This window comes from Dipodomys spectabilis, unplaced genomic scaffold, assembly GCF_019054845.1.
Source record: "Dipodomys spectabilis isolate Male_0828 unplaced genomic scaffold, ASM1905484v1 ptg000081l, whole genome shotgun sequence".
Taxonomy (NCBI): Eukaryota; Metazoa; Chordata; class Mammalia; order Rodentia; family Heteromyidae; genus Dipodomys; species Dipodomys spectabilis.
In genome coordinates this window covers 24,165,043-24,192,796 of record NW_024870758.1, presented here as the reverse complement: position 1 = coordinate 24,192,796, position 27,754 = coordinate 24,165,043, and the positions used below count along the sequence as shown (strand labels likewise).

Below are 27,754 nucleotides of genomic sequence, written 5' to 3'. Positions count from 1 at the left end.
GTGGTAGTTTTAGTATTTTTCTGTCTTGACCCCACTAATAAGAGTTTTCTAGAGAAAATCTGAAGTCTACATTCCTTCATTTTTTGGTTCATTTAATCCTAAAACCCTCTTGGAGAAATAAAGACCTCATTGTTATTAATTAGTTCAACAACCTCGGGGCTGGGAAGGTGGCTCAGTGGTAGAGTGCTTGCCTTGCATGCATGAGGCCCTGGGTTCGATTCCTTAGCACCACAAAGCAGAAAAAGCCGGAAGTAGTGCTGTGGCTAAAGTGGTAACTAGCCTTGAGCTGAAGAGCTGAGGAACAGGGCCCAGGCCTAGAGTTCAAGCCCATGACCAACAAAACACACACACATACACACACACATACACACACACACACCTCATGCTGAAGAAGACAAATCTGAATTCTTTCTCAAAAGAAGCTTTAAAAAAAATAGGTCTTCTGATCTATAGCATTAGTTATAATTCTCTGAGTATTTTAAATTAAAACATTCTCACTATATCTACATCTCAAAAAAGCATGTGCATGTGTGTATATATATATATATATATATACTTATACATGCATAAACATATTCTTTTTCCTTTTTTTCCCTCAAACAGTACTTAAGAAACCTCTTTCCCATTTTCCCAACCAGTTTTCAGTTGATACGAAGAAGCAAAAAAACTAGAAGTCATCTTCACTCAGCTCCTGTTTCTCATCAAGCCCAAAAATTTCTACCTCAGATTCCTCAGTAAATAAGCTATCTTTAATTACCAACAACATTATTGCAGGTTTTTATCTTTTTCCTCTGGGGATTATTATTATTTCTGCTCTTTTCATAGTCCATTCTCTCCACTGATATGCCTGTGGAAAGCAAAAATGCACAAAGACTCTCCTTCTGTTTGTCTGAAGTTATTTACACATGACTTTCTCAAGTCTAAGGAGTGTTCAGTAGTGCCAAATCTGGGTACCTTATCTGAGTTAGTAATAGGTACTGACAAATTCTGGGGCAAAATTCCCGGGCAGGGTAACCATTTAATATAGTATAGGACCAAATTGATGTTGATCCAACTGCTAAACAATAGTGAGGCAAAGTCAGGAATTAGGTAGGAATTAGGAAAACATTGGGGACTATAGCAAAATGACAAGAGAGTCTAAGTGGAAGGGAGCTAAAAAGTGATGAGAAATCATGAAATGGGAAATGTGAGATTTTGAAAAATACGCTAGAAGTGTGCAATATTTGGAGAAATGACATAGAGATAAGGACATAGAGAACAAAGGAAGATTGAAGAATTTGTTTTCTGGAAAATGTGCAAAGGAGAGCTACAGAAATATTATTATTTACAGTGATAGGGATCAAACCCAGGGCCTTAGGCATGCTAGACAAACCCTTTAACTCTGATCTATATCTTCAGTTCTTGTAGTTTTGTTTTCCTTTTTTTTGTTGTTTTTTTGGTTTTTGGTTTTTGGTTGGTGTCTAGTAGCTACTATAGCTCAGAGAGTCCTTAAATTTCTGATCTTGCTTCTGCTTCTGGAATACTGGGATTATAGGCAAGGGCCACCATACCTAGTGAGGTTCACAGGTTTAGAAGCAAAGAAGAAAAACAAAACTAGTGAAATTTGAAGAAGCGTTCATGCTGGGCAACAAGAGGTCATCATTAATGGAAGCCCTTGTAGAAAATGAGGCACAGTTCTAAGTCTAAAGAAAGAACTAGATGTGGATGGGACAAGAAAGCATGTCTTCCTGAGGGCATAAGAGGAAGAAAGAACTGTAGGTAAGTACTTCAGGGTGTTTATATCTGTCTGATGGTCCCATTTTCTTGTTAAGTTCAGATCTTCTGTTAAGGAAGAGGGGTAATGAACGAGGGCATTAACTTGAGAATAATAAGACACTGAAATTCCGAGAAGACCAGGAAAGACTAGGGACTAACATAAAGAGATTTCAAAAAAGACATGCAGGCCCCAAGTGCACTTCAGAGCCATTTATTTGCAAGGACAACCATCAAGAAAATGGATTGAGGGCTTGGAAGGTGGCTTAGTAGTAGAGTGATTGCCTTACATGCAAAAGGCCCTGGGTTCGATTCCTCAGCACCACATAAGCAAAAAGAAAAAAGCCGGAAGTGGCGTTGTGGCTCAAGTGGTACAATGCTAGCCTTGAGTTGAAGAGCTGAAGGACAGCGCCCAGGCCCAGAGTTCAGGCCCCATGACCGACAACAACAACAACAAAAAAAAGAAAGAAAATGGATTGACTTCCTCTTTCTGACTCAGTTATAGCAAAGCTGGAAAAGGAAACTGAAAATGAGAGACACCTCAGACCTCAGGCTCAGAATTGGCTGGTAGATGAACCAAAGGAAGGGAAAGTCAAAAATAGGGATTTAGGCTGGATAAATGAATGGGATTGGAACCTGGATTGAGGTCAAAGAGGATCAAGAAACAGGAAAAATTAAAGGTATGAGTTCCACACACAGCAATAATTTTACCAAAAAAAGGAGGGTAGCATGAACCAGTTACCAATTGGAAAAAAAAAATGTGTTTTAGTTCAAATTACTTAGAAAAATAGCATTGCTGAAATGGGTTCATTGTCTATATTAATTGAAAAGATTGTTGACTATTATTTGAAAATAAGAAAAATAATACACATTAATAAAGTTGCTTTGGGGGCATGAGGGTGGGAGTATCTAACTCACATAATTGTGCAGAACTCTCTTTTTTCTTTTGTATTTAGCAGGACGAGTGTAAAATCACAGTGTTTTCCAGATTCAAATATAAAAGACCTTGGGAAGAATTTGCTCTTGATTTGAGTTGATACTATAAACCTGTTATTGTCAACTTGAGAAGAACAATAAAACTAAGTAAGTTGAGTGAGATCTTGACATTGTGCAGGAGGCTAAACCTAGAATGGGTGGTAAGACCAGCAGTAAATGAAGATGGCTTGTACTGTCTCTCACACAGTGGCCGCCTCCCGTCTCCTGGGGTCAGATTTCTTGGTATAATCACTTCACTTCAAATTGGACTATCAGAGGAGTTAAAAAGGACTGGGAAGGGTTAAGCTTGATTTTAATGGACTTTCAATTTTACAGAAAAATTGAGCATAAAGTACAGGGAGTGCCGTTTATGCACATCCTGTTTCTCCTATTACTTACATCTTCCTTAACATGATGCATTTGTTATAGTTATAAGGCAACATGGATACAGTGCTATTAAATCAAGTCCACAATTTTTACATTGGGGCTTTTTTTCTCAGTGTTGTAACTGAACTCACTCTTCCAACTGTGCTACATCCTAAGGCCAGAGATCCATTCTATCAGTTCTGACAGATCTATAATTATATGATATACCATTAAAGTATTATACAGAGTAAGTTCACTAATAATAATCCTATGCATAACCATTTATTCATTCTCTTCTTCACCCCTGGACATCATTCCTCTTCTTACTGTCTCCACAGTTCTGCCTCTTCTAAACTGCCATGTCATCAGAATCATAATATTTAGCTTTTCTGCTTGAATTCTCTCACCTAACAGTGCACATTTAAGGTTTCTGCATATCTTTATTTCTCACCCCCCTCCCATCATAGGGCCTGAACTCTGGGTCTGGGCACTGACCCTGAGCTCTTCAGCTCAAGGCTAGTGTTCTACCACTTAAGCCAGAGCGCCACTTCCGGCTTTTTCTGTTTATGTGGTGCTGAGGAATCGAACCCAGGGTCTCATGCATACAAGGCAAACACTCTACCACTGAACCACCTTCTCAATCCTCCCCATATCTTTCTACAACTTGATAACTCACTTCTTTGTAGCACAGAATCACCGTATAACCACTTAATTATTGAAGACCACTTTTGTTATTTCCAGGCTTTGTCAATTATAAATAAAACTAACAAACATTTATGCCAGGTCAGGGTGTGTGTGTGTGTGTGTGTGTGTGTGTGTGTGTGTGTGTGTGTGTGTGTGTGTGTGTGTGTGTTGAAAATTCATTTGGACAAGTAACAAGAAGTATGCTTGTTGAGTTGTGATTAAAAAAATTAGGTTTCATTGTTGTTGCTGTTTTGTCAGTTGTGGGGCTTGAACAAGGGGCCTGGGCACTGTCCCTCAGCTCTTCAGCTCAAAGCAAGAGCTCTACCACTTGAGCCACAATGCCAATTCCAGTTTTCTGGTGGTTAATTGAAAATAAGAGTCTCATGGACTTTCCTGCCAAGGCTGGCTTTGAACTTGATCCTCAGCTCTCAACCTCCTTCGTAGCTAGGATTACAGGAGTGAGCCACTAGTGCCTGGATGGTTTGGTTTTTTGTTTGTTTATTTTTTACCCCAAATTTCAAAAGGTTGTAGAAGCAGGTTACAGTTTAATTTGTCTATTTAAGTGTCAGGTGTGGATTTCATTTTATAAGAAGCTACCAAAGTATCTGGCTATGTCTGCTCTAGCTCACAATCCCTGATATCAGCAATGATATCAGGGATATGCCTCACATCTTGCCAACATTTGTTGTCAGTATTTTGGATTTGGGCCACTCTAATAAGTGTGTAGTGGTATTTAATTTTGGTTTTAATTTGCAAAGCATCTTACTATAAGTTTACATACCATCTGGTTATCTTCTTTGCTGGGATGTCTACTCCATTCGTTTGCCCTTTTGCTTTTTTTTTTTTTTTTGAGTCTTTTGCGTGTATGTCTTTTTGTTGAATTTAGACTTGGTGTTATAGGATTCTTTTGCCAAATGCGATGAGGTTTATTAATCAAGCAGCTCTGCTTGGTCCCAAGTTTGTGTTGTGTGGCTCCAGAAACCCTCACGGGTTATAACTGCCTAGTTTATGTCTGTATTGTAGCAAAAGTTCATGGACCAAGCTGCCCAAAGGGCGTGTATGGCATTTGATCCGAAGGCGAAAGCTACGGGATGGTGGTGAACCAAGTGACCCCAGTTCCCATCAGCGAGGAGACATAGTGACAGTCGCTTTCCCTTTCTAGCAGTGTCATTTCAGTGGTAGTTTTGCCAAAAACACACAGATAAGGTTTTGTGATCCCCAACAAAGAACGTCCCAGATGACAGCACGCAGGACGCCTGGTGCTTCCCTAAATTCGCTCCTAGAACAGAGGGGCAAGGGGAGGGCGGGGGAAGGCGGGAGGAGGGGGGCAGGGAGGGGGGAGGGAGGAAAGGGGGGAGGGAGGCGGGGGGAGGGAGGGAAGGGGGGATGGAGAGAGGGGGTGAAGGAGGGAAGGGGGAGGGAGGCAGGGGGGAGGGAGGGAAAGGGGGATGGAGAGAGGGGGTGAGGCAGGGAGGGGGAGGGAGGGAAAGGGGGATGGAGAGAGGGGGTGAGGCAGGGAGGGGGGAGGGAGGGAAAGGGGGATGGAGAGAGGGGGTGAGGCAGGGAGGGGGGGAGGGAGGGAAAGGGGGATGGAGAGAGGGGGTGAGGCAGGGAGAGGGGAGGGAGGGAAAGGGGGATGGAGAGAGGGGATGAGGGAGGGAGGGGTGAGGGAGGGGGGAGGGAGGCAGGGAGGGGGGAGGGAGGGAAAGGGGGATGGAGAGAGGGGGTGAGGGAGGGAGGGAGAAGTTGGTGAACCCTTGTGCACGAGGCCCGCGTGACTCCCCGCGTTCGATCCTGGCGCGGTCGGTCGTTACATAAGATGCTACTATTTACAGAAGCTGGCTGGAGCGGGCGGACATGCTTGCTGTTCTTCCTTTTTTTCTTTTTTGGCCACATTCTCGAAAGGCCGAGATTCTTCCCCGAGGAATGACAAGTGAAGAGCACTTCCCCGAGGCGGGGCGCCAGCCGCAGTCTGGGAGCCGGGCCGGGGTGGCCGGTGTGGGGGCCCTGGGCTGGGTGTCCCTCCGCCCCTGGGCCGGGCGGGGGAGGGGCGGGGGGAGGGGGCGGGGGAGGGGTCGTCCGGCGGCTCCGCGCTTCCGAGCAGAGCCGCGCTGCGCTGCCCCGCCGCGCGCTGCCCCGCCGCGCGCCCCGCCGCGCCCGCGCCGCCCCGCCGCCAGCATGCCCCGAGCCGCGCTGCCCGCGCTCCTCCTGCCGCTGCTGGGTCTCAGCACCGCCGCGCTCGCGGGTAAGCTGCCCGCGCGGACTCCTCCGCGACCCACCCCGCCCGGCAGCCCGCACTCGGGGACAGTCCTCCGTCCCTTTGTCTTTTTGAGCCCCCCCCTTCCCAATTTTTCCGCGGCCCGCTCCCCACCGAACCCCTTGGCTGCCCTGGGGAAGGGAGTTGGTGCGGACGCGAGCGGCCCCCTCTTCATCTTGGATCAGACCACCCCAGGCCCGGGAAGGACCTCTGAAATGGGCTGGCTGAGGGCAGAGGGGGTTCGCCAGGCACTTCAGGGGTCTTTGGGGATTGCAGACCTCTTCCTCGCCCCCCACCCATGTGCTGGGGTCTGGGGTCTGGGGGTCTGCAGGGAGGAGGAGAGCCCCTCTCTGGCAAGAGGCGTTGTTTGTGCAGTGGGCAAGTGTCCAAGTTGTGGGAACAGGAAAACAGCTCCGCCACATAGCCCCGGGTGGGGGAGGTGGTGCTCGGGCCAAGCTTGGCTTTCACGCAAATCATATGATTTAAACAGAAATCTCTGTTGTATCGTAACAGCCGAAATGTCACACAGGATTAGTCATTTCCACAGCGACTCCTGAGAAAAGAGGCAATTCCTATCGAATATGTGGGGTTTTGTTTTGTGTTTTACATTAAATAACTTTTCTATGCAGGCTTGACACATTAAAAAAAAAATACGTTGAGGTGGGTGGGGGACTTCCATCCCAAAATACGATTGACTGAACGATTCTGAGAATTAAAGAGCAAAAGAAGTAAGAACAAAGTGAAGAGGATTCTGGATCTCACTGCCTTTTTTGGGGTTCCTGCTGACAGGCAGGAAGATCTCCAGGGCCTTGGGGTGCTGGGGCGCTGCTCTGCTCTGCGTGGTAAGCTCAGAACTCTTACAAAGTGCATGCACCTTTCCTGAAAGCTTTGTTGTAGACTAAAGCCATCTGCTGCCCACCTGAGCGCAACATGTGTGGATCCTCACACCATTCCCACTGTGCACGTTCATAAGACAGGCTGGGCCAGACACTCTCTAAAGGCTGGTCTGATTGTGAGTCTGCACCCACTCCTTGCCTGAGCCAGCTGACTTCCCATTTAGCCCGTCACTATAATGCCAGACATTTGTATTTTAGGCTAGTCAAAAACAAAAACCTGCAAACATCAGATACTGAGTTCCAGTCCTGCCTCCCACAAACATTTTTTTAAAAACCTGTTTTCTGGGAGATTTTGAAAGAAAATCGGTATCTAGGTTTCTTCATAGGAATCATTTTGACCAGCAATGAGGATAAATGTTCCCCTCTTTCTCATTCTGTCCTTCTCCCTACTTCCCCCATTCCTGCTTTCCAATTCTCTCTCCTCTTCCCTCCCTCTGTTCCTTTCTTATTGCAGTAGTGGAATTTGAACTCATGACCTCAAGCTTGGCTCTGCCACTGAGATATGCCCTTTCTAAGGTGAATAAATGGACTTTTCCGGAGCTTTAAAAGAAATGACTGTTGAATTAAGTCATGCTACTAATCAGCTTGTTTCGGTCAGAAAGACTTAAAGACTATGAGCTTTGCCTTTGCCTAGTTACCCAACTTTGCCGGAAAGTAGAGATATTAGTTCATAGTGATGTCGCAACACTGTTTAATATCTCTTACAGCCATGGTGAAATCTGGTTTCTTTCCCTTTACTATAAACCTACTTGTACAAAATGAAGGGTAGTTATTGCAACTAGAAAGCATCATGTGATTACCACCAGGAATTGGATATTTATGGTATCTAAGCTTATTCATATTTGTGGTGATGTTAAGGCTGAAAAATTACCATAGTAACTTACCTTCAGAGTGTCTCATGAATCTCTCCAGACAACATGAGGAGCCATACCTGGCTTAGAACTAAATCAAGAAAGAGCTTGTCAAGGTAATCCTGGAATTAGCTGAAAAGCAAGATCTTAACAGAAAATCTCTTGTAGTATTGCATTGAAATATACATTTAATGTTAAATAGAGATCATTGCTACTGTTTTGTTATTCTGGAGTTTATTATTAGTGAAAATGGTCTTCTGTTGTTCTTGGTGTATAGCTTAAAAGTCACAACAGGTAAAATAGTGTTTAAATTTCTGAGTAAGCTTCTGTGCATCCCTTTAATGAGATCTGCAGTATTGCATTTGGCACACTGCAAATGATGGTCATGCTCTCCCACCAGTGGCATGGTAGGAGGGAATACAAACATGTTGGAAATCCTCCTTGCGTACTCATCATGTGGGTCAGAAGCTAGGTTTCTGATTTTGGACTGCAGTAGCCTACCAATGTAACTGGAGGTGTTTCTGCCTTCTTCGCTAATGCCATCTCTTACCATTCTTCCTGCTATTCACTCTGTGTATTCCCACTGACCTTCTGGGTACTGCAACTCCTCTGGTCCTTCTATGCAGACTGCCTCCTGGTCCTTGGCATGGCTTCCCCTGCTCCTGCCATTTCGATTTCAGTCCTTATTTCCCTTCTGGGCTTTTTTCAAGTACCGATGTTCTCCATGTCTTATTTTCTTCATAGCCCCCTCAGGGGTATCTTTGTTACTCATTGTTTTCCTGCTCATCACTTTCTTTCCAGAAGGAAATGCTATGTCAGCAGGGATTTTACTATTGAGGATTTTTGTTTTGTTATGATTTACCTCTGGACTTTACTCCATTTTACAATAAAAGGATGAAAATTTGGGGTGAATGATCTAAAACAGTGGATGTGATGGATTTTTCAAATGATATCATCTTTGCTGTGTTATCTCAAACTTCAATATAAAACATTAAATCCTCCTAAGTCCTTGTGGATGGCAGTTATATGTTTCAGGAGAAAATTTCTTAGATTAACTCTTAGAGTTCTTTTGTAGATTTTTTTAAATGATGTTAACACTTATTTTTCTTTCAACAAAAGTGAAATTGCAATGTTTTTAACGATTTCTTTCGTTGTTGAAAAGCTTTTAAGATTTGTTGATGCATTGAAAATCACTGTCACAACAGGGTTGTCATCGAAGTTTTGAGTGTATATGTAAAATACACCACTGCTTTTGTGCAAACCCAGAGACTGAATCTGTAAGAAAATGGATGTGTGATGCCAAGGCAAAAGGGCAGAGGATGACTGCACAAGTTTCATGTCAGTTCTTCTGAGAGCAGAGGATGGAGCTCTACATCTTGGAAGCAAAGTTGGGAAGAGGAGTGTGGAAAGGGGATGGGGACTCAGAGTAGCTTATTTTCCCTGAAATTCTGGATCTTGGAGTTCAGAGCACACACAGCCTTAGTACCTATGGGCTCAGGGCTACGTAGCCGATAGATACAAGCCACAAGTGGCTTGGAATAAGCCCCTCTTCCTTCACTCATAATCACTCATAACACAGGTATTAATGTGTTATCAAAGTTGCCCTGTGGCAGGTAAGTGACTTCAACTTATACCATCTCTCATATCATAATAGGAGAGGAGCAAAGGTCTTATTATGATAACCCTTAGAACAAGTGTGTCTAAAGATCATGTCCTCATAGGTTGTGCTTGATGGTTAAAAAAAGAAACTTAAAAACGTGAACAATATTTTAGATTTGACAAATAGTGCATAATTTCCTGTAGGTATGATATTTTATTCTCTTAACGTATGGTAACTTTAGGCAGAAGATCTATATCGAAACTTGTGGAGATAGAGTAAATAGTAGCTTTTCCTTTAGGATTCTAAGTAAATTAGTAGAATTATGAAATTATACAATCCCTGAAGAGACTTTTAGATTCATTATGAATGACCACCTATTTTTCAATAAGAAATAAGATTGTCAAGAGCTTTGTAAGCAGGATTTGATTAAAACAGGATTACAGCAAAGATGCTGAGTACTGAAGATGATTCATGTTAGCCTTCATTCATGAGATACATGGCTTCAACAAACTGAGCTCATAGGTCAACCAGCCATAGTTTGCGGGTACGGCTCATTTGGTAGAACACCAGGTACCAAGTAAAAGTGTCAGGTACCAAGTTTGAATCTTGGTCTCAGACAAGAAGATAATAAAAGGACATCCAGTCACATTTTTGGGGGTTTTTTTTGGGGGGGGTTGGGGGGGTGCCTGAACTCTGGGCCTGGGCGCTGTCCCTCAGCTCTTCAGCTCAAGGCTGGCGCTCTACCACTTGAGCCACAGCACCACGTCCAACTTTTTCTGCTTATGTGGTGCTGAGGAATTGAACCCAGGGCCTCAGGCATGCAAGTCACCAATCCAGTCACATTTTAACACCACTATTCTCAACCTAACAATACCTGTCCAGTAGTGCTTGTTTCTTGGGCACACACTCTGCCCTATAGCATGCAAAAATGAATCCGGTGCTAAATTCACGGGTGTTACAGCTAATGCTGCAGTAAGCCTGAAAAAGCAGAAGAGAGTTTTGTGATAGCCATCAATCTAAGTTTTGTTTCTCTGCATATATCCTCTTTATTTTTTTATCTTCTCATGTGTGATTTAATTATTCAACAAAGATCTTTAAGTAACTTGTCCTTACCATCCTGGCATTCCATCTTCTATCTCAAGGGTCTCATGTTTGCCTTCCCTATAACTGGCAAAGAGATCCTTATGGCTGTTTAGGGCATATCTTTCAGCTCTCTGTCACCTTCATAATGAAACTGTTGTAAAATTGGAACCCTAACCCCCATTCCCACACTCAGGATGTTGCTTCTCTACTCTTTTTCCTCTATGGGACTTACCAGTATCTGTGGTTGCCAACTTCTCAAGGTTATCAGAGATACTTACCTGTTGTTATTCATACACTTGTGTGGTTCACTTCCAATTGAATAGGGTTGTTTTTGGAATTGTGATGGTTAGTTTTAATGTGTCAACTTGACTGGGCTACTGGATGTGTACCTAGTTGGTAAAGCATTATGTCTGGGTATGCCTGGGAGTCCCTCTGATGGAGATTGACATTTGAGTTATTAAGGATTAGTAAAGAGAATCTGCCCTTACCAGTGTGCGCCAGCATCATCCAGTCTGTTGAGTGTCCACATAGAATGTAATGGCAGAGGAAGACCACATTCCTTCTCTTCCTGAGCTGAGACATACACCTGCTTCTGATCCATTCTCTCTCAGGCCTTCAAACTAGGAAAGAATTATGCCAGCTATCCTAGGTCTCCAGCCTGCAAACAGTAGATTGTGGGACCTCTTGCTCTCTATAACCACTATGAGCCAGGTAGATAGGTAGGTAGTTAGACAGATAGGTAGATAGATAGATAGAGAGATAGGTAGGTAGGTAGGTAGATAGATAGATAGATAGATAGATAGATAGATAGATAGATAGATAGATAGATAGATAGAGATAATCTACTATTGGTGCTGTTTCTCTATAGAACTCTATTGCAGTAGCCAATGGGACATTCTATATCATCAGAAATGATGTAAAGCCAAAGCTGGATTATACAAGGCATTGCACCTGTGCCTTGTCTTTGAATCCTTCACTCTGAGGGAAGCCACATGCTATATTTTAGTAGGTGGAGAAATCTATCTACCCATAGCCAGCACCATCCATAAGAATGAGCCCTCTTGAGGACAATCCTTCCACCGTAGTTCATTCTTCAGATGGCTGATGCCTGGTTAACATCTGGGTTGCAAATGCATGATTGTCCCCTTTCCCTTACCTAGCCAGAGTCACCCAACTAAGCAGCTGCATTTGAATTCCTGACCAGCCACACTACACTATATGACATATGCTTCCTGTTGTTGGTGGTTTTGTCAGCTATGGGGCTTGAATTCAGGGCTTGGGCACTGTCTCTGAGCATTATTGCTCAAGGCTAGTGCTCTACCACTTTAAACCACAGCACCACTTCCAGTTTTCTGATGGTTAATTGGAGAGAAGAGTCTCATGTACTTCCCTGCCCAGGCTGGCTTTAACTGCATTCCTCAGATCTCAGCTTCCTGAGAAGCTAGGATTATAGGTATGCATCACCAGCACCCAACTATACTTCTTGTTTTAAGGTGCTTGTTGGCTACCTAGCAATAGATTGCTAATGTACTAATGTGCTGTCTAACCTATTAGTTTACTTACACTGCTCTGTGTGTGTGTGTGTGTGTGTGTGTGTGTGTGTGTGTGTGTGTGTGTATCTGTATCTTCTTCAACTAGAACATTACTACACAAATCACAGGGTTTTTTTCCCCCTTTATATTAACTCTGAAATCTCACTCATATAGAATAACTTTCTCACAACAACCCCCTCAGATAACTTCCTGTTTTGCAAATACAGTAAACTGGAGCATATGAAGGTTAACATATCCAAGATCCTGTTTTTCTGAACTAGACTTTCTCCACAGTCTAATTTGCTTAACCAGAGCGCTTTTCTACCTTAATTCTATGCATGCTGTCCTATGTTATGTTCAAGGCAGTAGGATAGCTATTGTAACTTATAATTACTATGACTGATTTTTTTTGAGACAGGGTCTTGCTTTGTAGACCAGGCCGGCTCAGGTGATAGCCACCCTTGAGTAAAAAGCCAAGCAAGAGCAAGAAGCCCTGAGTTCAAGCCCCAGTACCAGCATTGTGTGGGCAAAAAAAATCTGTCTTACTTTCCTGTGCAGTACAAAAATGTATTTGAATATTCATAATCTAACATTTTTCTCTGCTCTTGCATGTATATACATACATACAGCAATTGAGCCACAGCTCGACTTCGTGTGTGTATGTGTGTGTGTGTGTGTGTATGTGTGTGTGTGTTGATTTATTGGGGATAAAGTTTTATTGATTTTCTACCTTGATCTGACTTCGAGCCACAATCCTCAGAACTCAGCCTCCTGAGTAACTAGGATTATAGATATGAGCCAGTGTCTGGCAGGGATATGTGTGTGTGTGTGTGTGTGTGTGTGTGTGTGTATGTGTGTGTGTGTGTGTGCGTGTGTGTGTGTTGTTATGAGCCACCAGTGCCTGGTTTAGAGTTATAATTTTTATCAAGGATTGTATAAACTTCTTAGAACGTTTGAAAGTGTTATTATATGTTACAAAGATAACCTTCAAAGGGAAACCTGGAATTCTGACTCATGATCTCCTTTGATAGTTAATTTACACATCTAAACTGCTAACAATCTAAACATACAAACTTGTACTCTGAAGTCAGAAGAGAATCATTGGAAGATTTCTCTTCTCCCACATCTGTAATAAAAAGAAATTTCTATTATATGGTGTTGATTTTTAACATTTAGCATGCATTAGCCATTCAAGAGGGTATTTCATAGTGACACTTCCATGCATATATGTGATAAATTCCAATCAATATCCCTCCATTATTCTCCCTTACCTGACTTCCCCTTAATACAATTTCAGTTTCATTATTCTACTTTCTTACTAATTTTTAACAAAAAAGGAATAAGGAAATCTGCCTTTGAAATTTATGAAATTTTTATAACTTATGTCTTTCTTCTTCTCAAATTATTTTTTTCCACATAGACTGTCCTTCATCCACCTGGATTCAGTTTCAAAACAACTGTTACATTTTTCTTGAAGAAGCCATCAAAGTAGAAAGCATAGAAGATGTCAGAAATCAATGTACAGGCCATGGTAAGTGGCTTTTTTTTTTTTTTTTTGGTCGGTCTTGGAGCTTGAACTCTGGGCCTGGGTGCTGTCCCTCAGCTCTTCAGCTCAAGGCGAGCGCTCTACCACTTGAGCTACAGCGCCACTTCTGGTTTTCTGGTGGTTTATTGGAGATAGGAGTCTCACAGTCTCTCCTGCCCGGGCTGGCTTTGAACCGCGATCCTCAGATCTCAGCCTCCTGAGTCTCTAGGATTACAGGCGTGAGCCACCAGCGCCCGGCTGTAAGTGGCTTTTTTAAAAACTTGTTTTGTCATATCTCACTTTTAACTGAGTTCTTAGAATTAATGGAAAACTTTGATTGTATAACACATAAATCACAGAGAGTAGAATTAGATGTACACTTTATCTCTGAGATGGAAGACATGCTTACGAAGTTTGGTGACAGAACCAGAACATGTGTCCATGTAACTGTACTCTCTGGCAAGCATTGGCTTAAATACTTCAAGTTTTATTTGGCTTTAGCTTTAATATATGTATGTATGTATGTATATGTATGTATGTATGTATGTATATGTATGTATGTATGCATGTATGTATGTACTTTTGCCTGTATGCTTCTGGTTCTGGCTTTTTGATTGTTAATTGGAGATAAGGGTCACATGGGCTTTCCTGCTCAGGCTGTTTTTTAACCATGATCCTTAGATTTCAGCCTCAAAAGTAGCTAGGATTAGAAGTATGAGCCACCAGTGCCTGGCTCCCAATTACATTCTTATTGGCTTATATGCACACAAGATCAAAGTTCATTATCTAATCTTAATGTTTGTTTTCAATAGTTGAGCAACTATTTGCCAATTAATATTTGACTAACTTCCTTTTTTACTTAAATGTTAATTGTACTTATTTTCTGTAGCAAACAAAGGAAACATAAATTTAAAAAGCAGAACAACTTTGTGGCCTGACTTTTAAATTGCTTTTTTGTAAATCCATTAACTCTACAAGAATTTTTAATTGGATGTAAAAACTGGTTCATGAAAATTTTCTTGTCTCAGGGGCTGGGAAGGTGGCTCAGTGGTAGAGCGCTTGCCTTGCATGCATGAGACCCTGGGTTCGATTCCTCAGCACCACATAAGCAAAAAGAAAAAAGCCGGAAGTGGCGCTGTGGCTCAAGTGGTAGAGCGCTAGCCTTGAGCTGAAGAGCTGAGGGACAGTGACCAGGCCCAGAGTTCAGGCCTCATGAGGGGACCCCAAAAAAAAGGAAAAAAAGAAAATTTTCCTGTCTAAAACAAGGTTGCTTTCTTCTTTTAGCTAAAAATTTCTAAATTCAGGACTGAAGATGTAGTGCCTGCCTAGCATCTAGCATGTATGAGGGCTTGGGTTCAATCTTTAGTGCACGTTTGCACATGTGTGCGCACATATACATACATACACACACAGAAAAAGAAAACAGAAAAAAAAAGAAAAGAAAGAGCTGAGTGTTAGTAGCGCACACATATAATCCTGGTGATTCAAAAGAGGCTGGCAGAGTGGAAGGGTGTGTCTTGGCAGGTCCAGGAGCTGGTAATTTGCCCTCGTCTCCCAGAGGAGGAGAGAAGGGCTAGATTCCTCATTCAGGGTGGCTGGTCTGTCTGGTGGAGGGGGGAGTCATTTTATACACTAAGGCTTTGCTAGGCAAAAAGAAACCTATTCAAAGATCTGAAATCCTTCAGGGAATGGACATGACACCAATTCTTAAATGTGCTCCAATGAGCACTTCTTGTGGATTTCTAAGATCCTCTTACTCTCAAAGATCATTTTGCAGGGCTGGGAAGGTGGCTCAGTGGTAGAGCGCTCGCCTTGCATGCTCAAGGCCCTGGGTTCGATTCCTCAGCACCACATAAGCAAAAAGAAAAAAGCCGGAAGTGGCGCTATGGCTCAAGTGGTGGAGTGCTAGCCTTGAGCTGAAGAGCTGAGGGACAGTGCCCAGGCCCAGAGTTCAGGCCCACGACCGGACCCCCCCAAAAAAAGAAAAAAAAAGATCATTTTGCATAACACAGAGAAATTAAATCAGTAGGAAAATTTCTTCTTTGGTAAATTGGTAAGGAGCTACTGAAACAGTTATTTCAAAGTATAGCATTTGAGTCCCCATGCTTCTCTAACCTGCTAAGAACTCCTGTTACAGAGAGAGAAGCAGTCTAGTAGGAAACCAAGATAATCAGGCCATGTGGTTTCTTTCTTTCACTTCTCCTTCCTCAAGCCTTCCATAGTCACTAGACAAGACAGGGGTGGTGCCTCTGCTCCTTTGCCAGTGTAAGTGGAGAGTGTGAAGGTAAATTCTGCTTAACTGCTGAAGCAATGAAGCTCAGAGTGAATTATGGGCACTGCCCATAATTTCCTGACAAGATATTATTCAATGAAGAGAATGTTTGTTTATCTTTGCGCTTCCCAATTTATTTGGATTAAGAGAGAAAGAAAAAGTGTTTTATACATTCTATTAATCTACGAATTAACCAGTAGGGAATATTCCATCACTCCAAAGACATTACTTCAGTGTTTCAGCGATGAAGATATTCTTTGTTTTCATTTATTTTTGTGCCAGTCCTGGGGCTTGAACGCAAGTCCTGGGTACTGTTCCTGAACTTTTGTGCTCAAGATGAGTGCCCTACTACGTAAGCCACAGCTCTCCTTCCTGCTTTCTCATAGACTCTGCCTGGGTGGCTTTGAACCACAATTCTCAGATATGACTCTCCTGAGTAGCTAGAATTACAGGAGTGAGCCATGGGTACCCTCCTACTCTTTTTTTTTAACCTTAAGAGAGTTTTATGTATATGAAGCTAGTGTTTTAGGGAAATATATGAGCTGATTAAATAAGAATTCAAAAGAACAGAAAAAAAAATAGAAATTGAGATCTGAAATCCAAATTGTGGTTAGGATACAAGAGAATATTTGCAAATGACCAGCCAAAAGCCACAAGTGGAACCAGCAAAAAGGCTCAAGTGGTACAGTGCAAACTGTCACGGAAAAAGCTAAGAACACCACGCCCTGAGTTCCAGCCTCAGAGCTAGTTGGAGGGGAGGCAGGGGTATTATATATTCAGTTTTTCATACGAATTTCATTTTTTGAAAGTTTCTCACATGCATCTCTAATAATCCCTCCATGTATTTGATAATTTTATGCTCATTTCACACATGAGCCAGAAAACTAGCTAGATTTGGTTAATATTATTAGAACTTATTTTTTGGCTGTGGTCATTTTATTTAAGACAGTAGGTAAACATGAATTTAGAACAGTAGGTGAACATGAAAGTCAACCTGCAGAGTATTTTTAGTATTCCTAGTACTTTGTGATAGTTTACTCTTTGTTTTTGCTAATAGTATTCATTTAGGAAAATAATTGGGAATAAGAAAGCTAAATGTCACTAAATAAGGAACTAAATTGTTTTGTGACATATATATATATATATATATATATATATAAAACAAATATATATATATATATATATATATATATATATATAAAACCAATCTTTCCTTGCTGTGATATATGACCTATATCATTAGCCATAAAAGTAATTTAAGACTTGCTAGGTGCTGGTGTCTCTCCCCTGTAATCCTAAGTACTCAGAAGGTGAAGAGCTGAGGATCATGATTTGAAGTCAGCTCAGGCAGGAAAAGTCCATGAGACTCTTATCTCCAATTAACCAACCCCCAAAAAGGGTTAGAATTGGAGCTGTGGCTCCAGTGGTACAGCACTAGCCTTAAGTAAGAAGTCTCAGGGAAGTCCCAGACTCTGAGTTCAAGCCCCAAGATGTGTATACACACACACACACACACACACACACGTTAGACCTAAATTACATTTCAGTAGGTAGTATCACTGATATTTTGTGAATTTTTTTGTATTTTTGCCTGAGCGCATGCATTTTTTTTTGATGATGTAGACTGTCATTTAAGAAAACAAAAGTGGGTCTTGTTTCCCTGACCTAATAATTGCAGTTTATACAGTATTTAATTAGATTACAATGTTAACAATCCTTCACATTTCACAGGTTGCAACAAGGCCAGGGAAAAGGGCAAAAAAATTATCTTGAATACCTAAGCCTTAACTATAACTTAACTATTTCTCTTGAGGATTTTCCTAGAGTAGCATTTTGGTGACATTTCGGCAATAAGTATGAGGATGAAACAGATAAAAAGTCTGTATGACTTCGGAATAGATGAGATTCTAGCAGCTGGAGATGTTTAAAAAAAAAAACAGCCATCATAGTTTTTAAGAATGACAAACTGACTCCATGAGAACCTTGGTAAATTCTGTTTGCTTTAAATATTTTTGAGGTCATACTCATCTTTTCTTTTAAAAGTCCCTTTATAATTTCATAATGCATGACCACTAAATAAAATCTAGAAAAACATACATGCTTATGCTTCATAAAACTCATCACCCTAAATCGCACCACTTCGGGTAATAACCACTGTGAGCATTTCCCTCTAGTTAAAGGGGATATTGTTTCTAATGATTCAGTGTCATAAACAAGATGATGGCTGGGTATTTGTGAACACAAGCCCGCATAGGATTAAGGACTGTGTAACAAATGGTTTGAGTAAATATTACCTTAGCATACACTAAGCATTACTGTGTCAGATAATAGATATTTGTGCCTTCTGACACCCTCCTCTGATTAGTGACTAACTAGTCTCTATTTTTCTAGAACTAATAATCTACAAATCTGAAAGTCTCTTATTTTAATGTTCACCTGGATTAGCCTGTGTTAGTTGTAGTGTCTGTGACACTTCCACACATATAAACAACATATTCTAATCAACCTTCCATTAACCTCAATTTTCATCATTTTATTATACATTCCTTGTATAATAGTTCTTATTGTGATGTTAAATTGTCCCTTTAGCAATCTGGGACCAACTATTTTTTTCCTGCTAAGTGTTCTCTTTTTCTTTAATACTACAGCTACTGTCTATCGTTTCTGATTTTCCACTTTAACAATGTATATTTTGACCCTATAGTTTTTCTTTCCTCCTGCAGTTAAAATTTGTTTTTCCTCAAAAGGCTCTTTTAAAAGATGTACAAGTATACAGTATATCATTTGTAATTTTTATATACCTCACATGATTTTTGTTGATACTAGAGCATGCTTTTTTTTCTCCTTAAAATACTTTCAGGAGCAGACATGATAAGCATACATACTGAAGAAGAAAATGCTTTTATACTAAACACTTTGAAACAACAATGGAATGGCCCAGAGGATGTCCTCCTGGGCATGTTTTATGACACAGATGGTAAGTGATTTTTGCCTTGTAAGAGTCACTTTTCTGTCTTTAATGTTTGTTTTGTTTGTGCCAGTACTGGGGCTTGAACTAGGGCCTGGGCACTATCACTGAGCTTTTTGCTTAAGGCTGGCTCTCTAGCATTTGAGCCATAGCTCTACTTCTGGCTTTTTGTGGTTAATTGGAGATAAGAGCTTCACTGACTTTCCTGCCCAGGCTGGCTTTGAACTGCCCTCCTCAGATCTCAGCCTCTGAGTAGCTAGAGTTACAGGCATGAACCACCAGCTCCTGGCCTGATTTTTACTCTTGGACTTTCATGTCCTTTAGACAAAGATGACTCTCCTATGGCCTCCAATAATTGCATTTTCACTGTGCCTTTGTGCTAGTACCAAAAATAGGAGAAAGAGTTGAACCTCTGATCTTTCTGCTTCAATTTTTTTGTAAGGTGGAATGGTCAAAAACTAAATATTAGATCAAGGTAAGTAAAGTAAATTAGCTTTACTAACAGGTAATATGTATATTTTCATCATTGTTAGAAATATAACCATAAACATTTTTAACTGACATGAAGTGACTAAGGTTACTATCAATATTTTAACTATGTTTATAATTTTCTCCAAGAAAATAATTTTCCTAAGTTTTAAAGCTCTGTGTGTGTGTGTGTGTGTGTGTGTGTGTGTGTGTGTGTGTGTGTGTGTGTGTGTGTTGCTATAGCTTGAACTCAGGGACTTATGCTCTCAGTAAACTTTCTTGCTCATATTCTACCACTTGAGCATGCTTCCAGTCTAGCATTTTGTTGGTTAATTGGAGATAGAATCTCAAAGATATCTCTGTCCAGGCTGGCCTCAGTTAGCCTCAGCCTCCTGAATCGGTAGGACTTTGGGTGTTAGTCACTGGTGCCTGCGCTAAATAACTTTTATGATTTGACTGTACATAGGATTTATTCCTCCTATTTTTTTTAATCCTACAACCAAAAAGACTGTATAGTACTTAGTAATGTCTCTCATTCCTTCGTAATGTCCCATCTTTCATCCAAGACCTGTTTCTTTGGCTTTAACAAATGTTAAAACTGTTACAATGTTGAAAATATTGCTTCATTTAACAGATGCAAGTTTCAAATGGTTTGACAACTCAAATATGACATTTGATAAATGGGCAGAGGAGGAAGATGGTGAGGATCTAGTTGACACTTGTGGTTTTCTGTACACTAAGACTGGTGAATGGAAAAAAGGAAATTGTGAAATTTCTTCTGTGGAAGGCACACTTTGTAAAGCAGCAAGTAAGTATGCCTGTCATTTTCCAGTGTACTGGTGGGGGAAGTAGGGTTGTCTTTCAAATAATACTGGGAGATTAATATGCCTCATACTGGAGGGAGGAAGACTACAATACTGGTAAACTGATTTGCTCCCCAGTCTCTTGGAAATCAAACAACTAATTCTCTTGGATTTCAGAGGGATAGCTACATCACGTGAACTAGACATTATTCTGCTTGTGCTTAATTCTGCTTGTGCTTTCCAAGAAATCAAAACAATGACCATATCCTCTTTGTGTGTAATTTGTGTAGAAGTACTGAAGACCAGCCATGTATAGTTCCAGATTTTGAATTTTATTTTACAAGGAATTAGGTTATCTACAAGAACAAATATGCTTTAGATAAGCAAATGAAAAACTACAGGGTAGTTTATGATTTATTCAGATTAATGAACAAAATTATCCTGTTCTACAATATCTCAATATTATTTTGAAACACTGCACAAAGTCTCCTTTCCACATGCTAAAGAATTCTGGAAAAATTACTGAGAATTTTCAGTTAAAAAACTTAAAGTATCAAAATATTAATTTGGGGTTCCTGGAACATCGCATAGACAATCGTTTTCTGAGTATGTCTTAAGCATCTAGGTAGGATCCTATGGTAGGATCCACTGTAATTCATTTTATAGTGATTATATTAACATTTGCTGTTAGTTTACAATACTAGCATCCAACCTCAAAGATTTTTTAAAAACTTGTTTCATGTATTATGCTTCAGGGCTTCATTATATGAAATAGGGTTGTTTGTTTTTCCTGGTCCTGAGGCTTTAACTCAGCCTACACACTGTCTCTTAGCTCTTATGCTCAAGGCCAGTGCTCTACCACCGGAGTTCTAGCTCCACTTCCACCTTTTTTGTTAGTTGAGATAAGGGTCTCACATACTTTCCTGCCTGGGAGGATTTTGACTTGCTATCCTTAGATCTCAGTCTCAGTAGCTAGGATTACAGACATGAACCACTGATGCCCAGCATAAAGTAAGTTTTTAATTAAATGGAAATTTGAAAATATCAGAAATCCTGAGCAAATTGGCAAATAATGAAGGCCACAGTTGCTTAATTTTTTTTTTTTTTGGTCCGGTCGTGGGGCCTGAACTCTGGGCCTGGGCGCTGTTCCTCAGCTCTTCAGCTCAAGGCTGGTGCTCTACCACTTGAACCACAGCGCCACTTCCGTTTTTTTCTGCTTATGTGGTGCTGAGGAATCAAACCCAGGGCCTCATGCATGCAAGCCAAGCGCTCTACCACTGAGCCACCTTCCCAGCCCACAGTTGCTTAATTTTATGTTTGTTTTCCATAAAACTCTCCAACTGTGTCCTTTCTCCCTTGTCTCATGGCTTTCTTTTTCCCTTGCTCCCTCACTTTCTACCAGCAAACACACTAATGGATTTTGTCAAGCTAATATGTCTTTCCAAACTAAAATCAGAACGCATAGATACCAGAGAAAATAGACAAAGTGGTAGTAATCAGGATATTAAACTAATAGTGTTCATTTTAATTTTTAATATTATAACTAAGCATACTAAAAATTTTAATTTTCTTTTTTGCATTTCAGTCCCATTTGACAAGAAGTATTTGTCAGGTAAGCAATATTCTGTTCTTAAATGTTTCTCCGTAATTAAAAATACTTTAAAATTCTGGCATGTTTAAATATTATTATAGACACCTTTAAAATTAGTTATATAATATAGAGCTTTTGTTGTTGTTGTTGTTGGTCATGAGGCCTCAGCTTTGGGCAAGGGCACTGTCCCGCAGCTCTTCAGATCAAGGCTAGAGCACTCTACCACTTGAGCCACAACACCACTTTCAGCTTTTTCTGCTTATGTGGTGCTGAGAATTGAACCCGGGGCCTCATGCATGCAAGGCAAGCACTCTACCACCGAGCCATCTTCCCAGCCCCAATATAGAGCTTTTATAAGATGCTAGAAAACCCTCTTGGCACATTAAATATGGTAACTCTAACTTATGTACAAAGTGGCCATTTTGTCATAGTATTTTATTATGGAATTCATTACCTGTGTTTGTTGGATAAAACTGCAACTTAAAAAAAAAGGCTTCACCTCAGTTACATTTACAATTCATAATACATTTATCTTAAGTTGGGCTTACTAGCTGTATTTTATTATTTTTTTTTTAAAGGGGGTATGGCTAGGCTAGGAAGTTGGTGACTAGGTGGTAGAGTGCTTGCCTTGCATGCATGAGGGTTTGATTCCTCAGCACCACATAAGCAGAAAAAGCCAGAAGTGGAACTGTAGCTCAAGTGATAGAGTGCTAGCCTTGAGCTGAAGAGTTGAGGGACAGACAGCCCAGAGTTCAGGCCCCACGACCTAAAAAAAAAAAAAAGTGTCTAACACTTGTATTCTCACCTACTACTCAGAAGGTAGAGATGGAGAGAATCATGGTTCAAAGCCAGCCCAGGCAAAAAGGTAGTAAGACCTACATCTCAAACAAGCCAGTTGTGGTCTTTCCCATGTATTCCCAGCCTTATAGGAGGTATAGGTACCCTTGCTGTCAAGGTTGGCTCTTTTTGCTGGCAATTTTATCTGGAAAAATAACTAAAGCAAAAAGGGCTGGGAGTTGTGCCTTAAATGGGAGAGTGCCTATCAAGCACAAAGACTTAAATTTAAGCCCCAGTACTGCCAAATAACTGAGTCAATAGACAAATGGGGGAGGGATAAGGTAACTCAAAACACAAAATTATAGAAGGCAATCACTGCCCCATGCACCCTACAATATCTTTACCCTTATTGGACACTGTTTCACTCCATTTCTTCTTTTACCTTCTGTTTCTTTTGCTGATGTAAAGTGAGGAAGGTAACTTCTGTTTTATTAAATTCACTAGTTTATCGATATACATTTATCTAATCACTTATTACAACTGAATACTCTTCCTAGCTTAAACCTTCCACTTGGCTTTTCCTAAAATTTGCTATTGTGAATGATGGTGAAAAAAAATGTACAAATACAAGCTTAACTGAATTAATTCCTCAAAATGAAATTATTGCATCAAAAGTGAATCTACAACTTTGATCAATGCTGTTTAGCATCTAGAGGAACTGTATCATTTTGCATTCTCACTTAGCAATGTCTGAGTGGCTGTTAGCATACCTCCAGATTTTCATCAATTGGGTTGTATGAATATATGGATGCATGTCTATATGTATGCATATATGTGTATATATGTGTATAGAGATATACACATATCAGTAAATCTTGCTAAGTAGTTCATCCTTAAACTTGAAATCCCCCTGCTTCATCTTCCTAGGTGCTGTATTATAGGCAGGCACCACGATGCCTGGCCTGAATAGTTTTTAATCCCGTTTTGAAATCTTATACAGCTTGCTATTTGTATATTCACTTGTCTGTGAAATTAAAACACCCCGTATTACCATCATAATATAAAGTTCCTCAATATCATTCCCAATAAATGTCCACCATATTATTAATCCACTCCCCGATTTTAACACATATGAACTGTATTATTGAAACTGCTGAGTTTTATTTTCAATTCCATACATGCATGTGTTATACATTGATCTTTACAGCCACTCTTTTCTCCACATGAGAAAACACACAATAGTTTATTTCACTTCACATGATATCCTCTACTATTCTGATGTCTGTCACTTCAGTTGTCCTAGAGCTTGATTATATTTCCAAAGGTGGAATTTTATCATAAGGTAGCTCTGAAACTACCATGTAACTTTTCAATGAGAACTGTTACTGTTTGTATTGGCAAGGTATACATCTTCTAATACATACTTTACAAATGTTTTCTTCATTTGTGGCTTTCCATGGTAGAGATATAGAAAAGGAAAGGGAGGTTACGGATATACACATAGAAGCTATAGCCTCATCTTCCTTTGGGAAGACGACGAATAGCATTTTACACCACACACACACACACACACACACACACACACACACACACACACACACACACACACACACACGCCTCACACCTATAAGCTGGTTACAACTTAAAAAAAAAAGTCGCTGGTGGCTCACGCCTGTACTCCTAGCTACTCAGGAAGCTGAGATCTGAGGATTGCGGTTCAAAACCAGCCAGGGCAGGAAAAGTCTGTGACTCTGATAAACCACCAGAAAACCAGAAGTGGCGCTGTGGCTCAAGTGGTAGAGCGCTAGCCTTGAGCTGAAGAGCTAAGGGACAGCGCCCAGAGTTCAAGCCCCATGACTGGGGGAAAAAAAAGTACAAGTTGGAGGTGAGGGGTAAGGATGGGACAGAAAATGATGTAAATGTGAGGAAACTGCAACCCTTGCACACTGTTGTGGAAATGTGTGTGCGTGTGTGTAGGGGGGGGGGGTGCAACCAGTGGTAAAGAGCACTTTCTCAAAAAATTTAAAAATAGAGTCATCATATGGTCTCAATCTCACATCTGCATGTACACCTCAAGGAACTGAAACCCAGGAACTGTGTATCTGTTTGCAACAGCATTATCTACAGTAGCCAATTGAAGAAACTCGATGTTTATCAGAAGATGCTATGAATTCATTGAAATATTCATATGTAAATCTACATTAAAATTGCATAAACACTAAGTGCTAAGCTTTCTTCTGAAGTAGACATTGAAGGCAGTGAACAAAATAGGAAAAGGGTAGAAAAGGGTAAGACATGTCAGATAGTGAAATATGCTATTCAGAGGAAAAGTCAGGATGAATTTGAGTGCAGGAGAAAGGTTTTGTGCATGTTTTTAAAGTAGGTAGCCTCACTGACAAAAGCTGTATTTAAGCAGAATGAAATCTCAATAAATAACACCTGTCATACAGACATTAGGCTTAGTTTATGACTTTAATGAGACTAGGATCACTGGACTGAAGGGGACAAACTCAAGTGCAGCAAAGCTTTTGGCAAACGACTTTCCAAAGAAAAGTTGGAAGACCTTGGGAAGAATGAAAAGAATAGGATGGCTAAGGGATGCAAAAGTTATGGAAAGGAGCATGCAGGAATGTTGAACCTTGAGAAATTGGACTTTAGATGGGAAATAAAGGCAATTCCATTGGATATAACAGCAATAAGCAATGGGAATTTGACTTTTTGCTGTTACTAAATAGATTCAAGTCAGTCATTTAAATTATGTTCCCGAATTACGTGTATAGTTAGCACCCAGTAACCTGTACTAGATTTCAACGCGTGTGCACATGTGTGCATGCATGTGTATGTACTGGTCCTGGAGCTTGAATTCAGGGCCTGGGCACTATCCCTGAGCTTTTTTTGCTCAAGGCTAGCACTTACCACTTGAGAAACTCCACTTTCCTAACCAGACTGGCTTCAAACCATCATCCTTGGATCTTACCTCCTGAGTAGCTAGAATTACAGGTGTGAGCCATTGGTTCATAGCTTAACGTACTTTCTCTGGGTAAATCTGGTCTTCAAATGGCCAATATTAGAATTAGGGTGTAGCCAAAACATTTTTTTTTTAATTGTGAAAATACTGTACAGAGGGGTTACAATTACATGGGCAAGATATTGAGTACATTTCTCATCAAGCATTGTAGCCTCCTCCTTTGTTTCCCCTTCCTATCTTCCCCACCCAAAAAAACATTTTTTATATGCTGCCAGTTATGTTAGCTGACAATGAGGATGGCTTTTCTCCCCATTTTAGTATGCGGGCATTAAACCTGGCCACAAGTCACTTGCAGATACTGTTCTCTGCCAATTTTTGGATGCTGTCTATAGGTCTTTCAATCTTCAGTTAAAGCTGTGATACTTATAAAATCATCTTGATTTGATTTGATCTGCTTTCTGACCAAAGTTTACTTATTATGTGCTCATTAACTCAAAAACGCTTGTAGGAGCAGGGAACGTGGCTTGGTGGTAGAGTGCTTGCCCAGCATATATGAGGCCCTCTGTTCAATTCCTTGGTACCACATAAACATAAAATCAATAAAATAAAAAGGAAAATAACCATTAAAATTAAACAACGCATGTTCCTATGACCGTTATGGATTATAATGTTCCTATGGTTAATTATGGGTACTGAAAACAAAGTAGTATATGCAGGTAGGAAAGAATTTTAACATTTTAATGTCTGTAGTAACACCTATGTCCCGAAAAACTGTGACAATATTTTATGAGAAAAGAGTTGCTTACCATTTCCTGTATTTAAAAAATCTTACATAGAATCATGTGTATTTATTTACACATGTAAATAAAACCATGGCTCTCCTCACCTAAATGAAAGACCAGATGAAATTTATCCCACTAATCTTTTAATTCTTTCAAGCCCTATTTTAACAAGTCAGCTGAAATGAATTTAAACATACTTAAGTATACATAAAAATTCATCTGCAAAGGAAGATTCTGAAATATTTCAGACCTTTATTACTATAGGCCAAATAATATAAATATTTTGGCTTGTGAAATTGACTTATAAAAGACTGTAATGGTTTTGAAAAGAAATGCAAAGCTGTAGTTAGAGAATTTAGAGTAACTATATAGCATTACTTGACTGAATGCAAAGAAACAAAAATGCAAGAAATTGCAGCTCTTGGATTTTTTTTTCTTTGAAGCAAAAAGACCAGCCAGACAAACCTTTATTAGAGCTCACTGGTGTAATTAGCTAAACTTCATTATCTCTGGAGAGCAGTAGATGTGAGTTTGTAAGATCTTGATTCAAAATAAAAAAGCTAATAAAAACATAAGTAATAGCATGGGACACATTGGGTTCTTCAGTTGACAACCTTTTAATTGAAAGTATGGCATTTTCTCAGATTAAAAAAAAAAAACACAAACCTTGATAATGTGTAACTTTCTCATGTGTGGGAAGTTATAAATATGAATGCATGATGAAAATACACTGGTGCTTCCCAAAATTCCAACTTGTATACCTGGATATATCAAGTGTTTTTTCTTTTCCCTTTCAGATAATCATATTTTAATATCAACTTTAGTGATTGCTAGCACAGTAACTCTGACAGTTTTGGGAGCGATCATTTGGTTCTTCTACAAAAGAAACTCTGGTTCTGGTTTCACCACAGTTTTTTCAACTGCACCCCAATCACCTTATAACGACGATTGTGTTTTGGTTGTTGCTGAAGAAAATTGTGTTCAATTTGACTAAACTTCTGATACTCTGAGACCAATACATCTAATACTGATGGTGAATCCTGTGTAATATTTGAATATAAAATGAAAGAAAATAATGTATGGTAGTGATCATTCTGGTAACATTATTTATGCACTCATGATAAAAACCAATCTGGTTCAGCCCTTTAGAAAAGGAACCATCTTAGATACAACTTAGGGGTTTTACACTCTTCAAATGCAGCAGCCGTTGAGTGAAGCCTTCTATGGGAGCTTAAGAATGAGGTAATCATTATTTTCCACGTATGGGAAAATTCTAAATATGAATACATAATGCAACTACACTTGTGCTTCCCGACATGCAGTAATTCCAGTTTAAAACTGACAATGAACTACTTTCCCCCCCATCATGTTCACTTATTGCTCCACAGTGCCATTTATATAATATGGGAAGCTAATACAGCAAAGCTAACGGGGTACAAGACCGTCATTATTATTTTGACATTTCATATGTAGTGCCAAACTACAAATTGTAGAATGTTTTATTCCATCTTGACGTTTTTAGAATGTATACAGATAAAACTGGTATCTTAAAATTTTGTGGTTTAGCTTAAAAGAAATGCAAAGGTAATAGACAAAAACTGATT

At 40.2% G+C, this 27,754-nt stretch overlaps 1 protein-coding gene across 2 annotated transcripts; it reads left to right on the top strand.

Moving 5' to 3' along the window:
• The first annotated feature begins 5,931 nt into the window (after positions 1-5,931).
• Positions 5,932-27,296, top strand: Cd302 (CD302 molecule). 2 transcript variants are annotated; one of them, XM_042683464.1, is made up of 7 exons: positions 5,932-6,022; positions 9,356-9,394; positions 13,417-13,527; positions 18,654-18,770; positions 19,864-20,037; positions 21,618-21,644; positions 26,948-27,296. In XM_042683464.1, the coding sequence occupies exons 1-7, from the start codon at positions 5,956-5,958 to the stop codon at positions 27,142-27,144; spliced, it is 732 nt and encodes a 243-aa protein (XP_042539398.1). In that variant the 5' UTR covers positions 5,932-5,955; the 3' UTR covers positions 27,145-27,296. The 2 variants fall into 2 exon arrangements, with proteins under 2 accessions (XP_042539398.1, XP_042539399.1); XM_042683465.1 differs by lacking the exon at positions 9,356-9,394.
• The last annotated feature ends 458 nt before the right edge of the window (positions 27,297-27,754 follow it).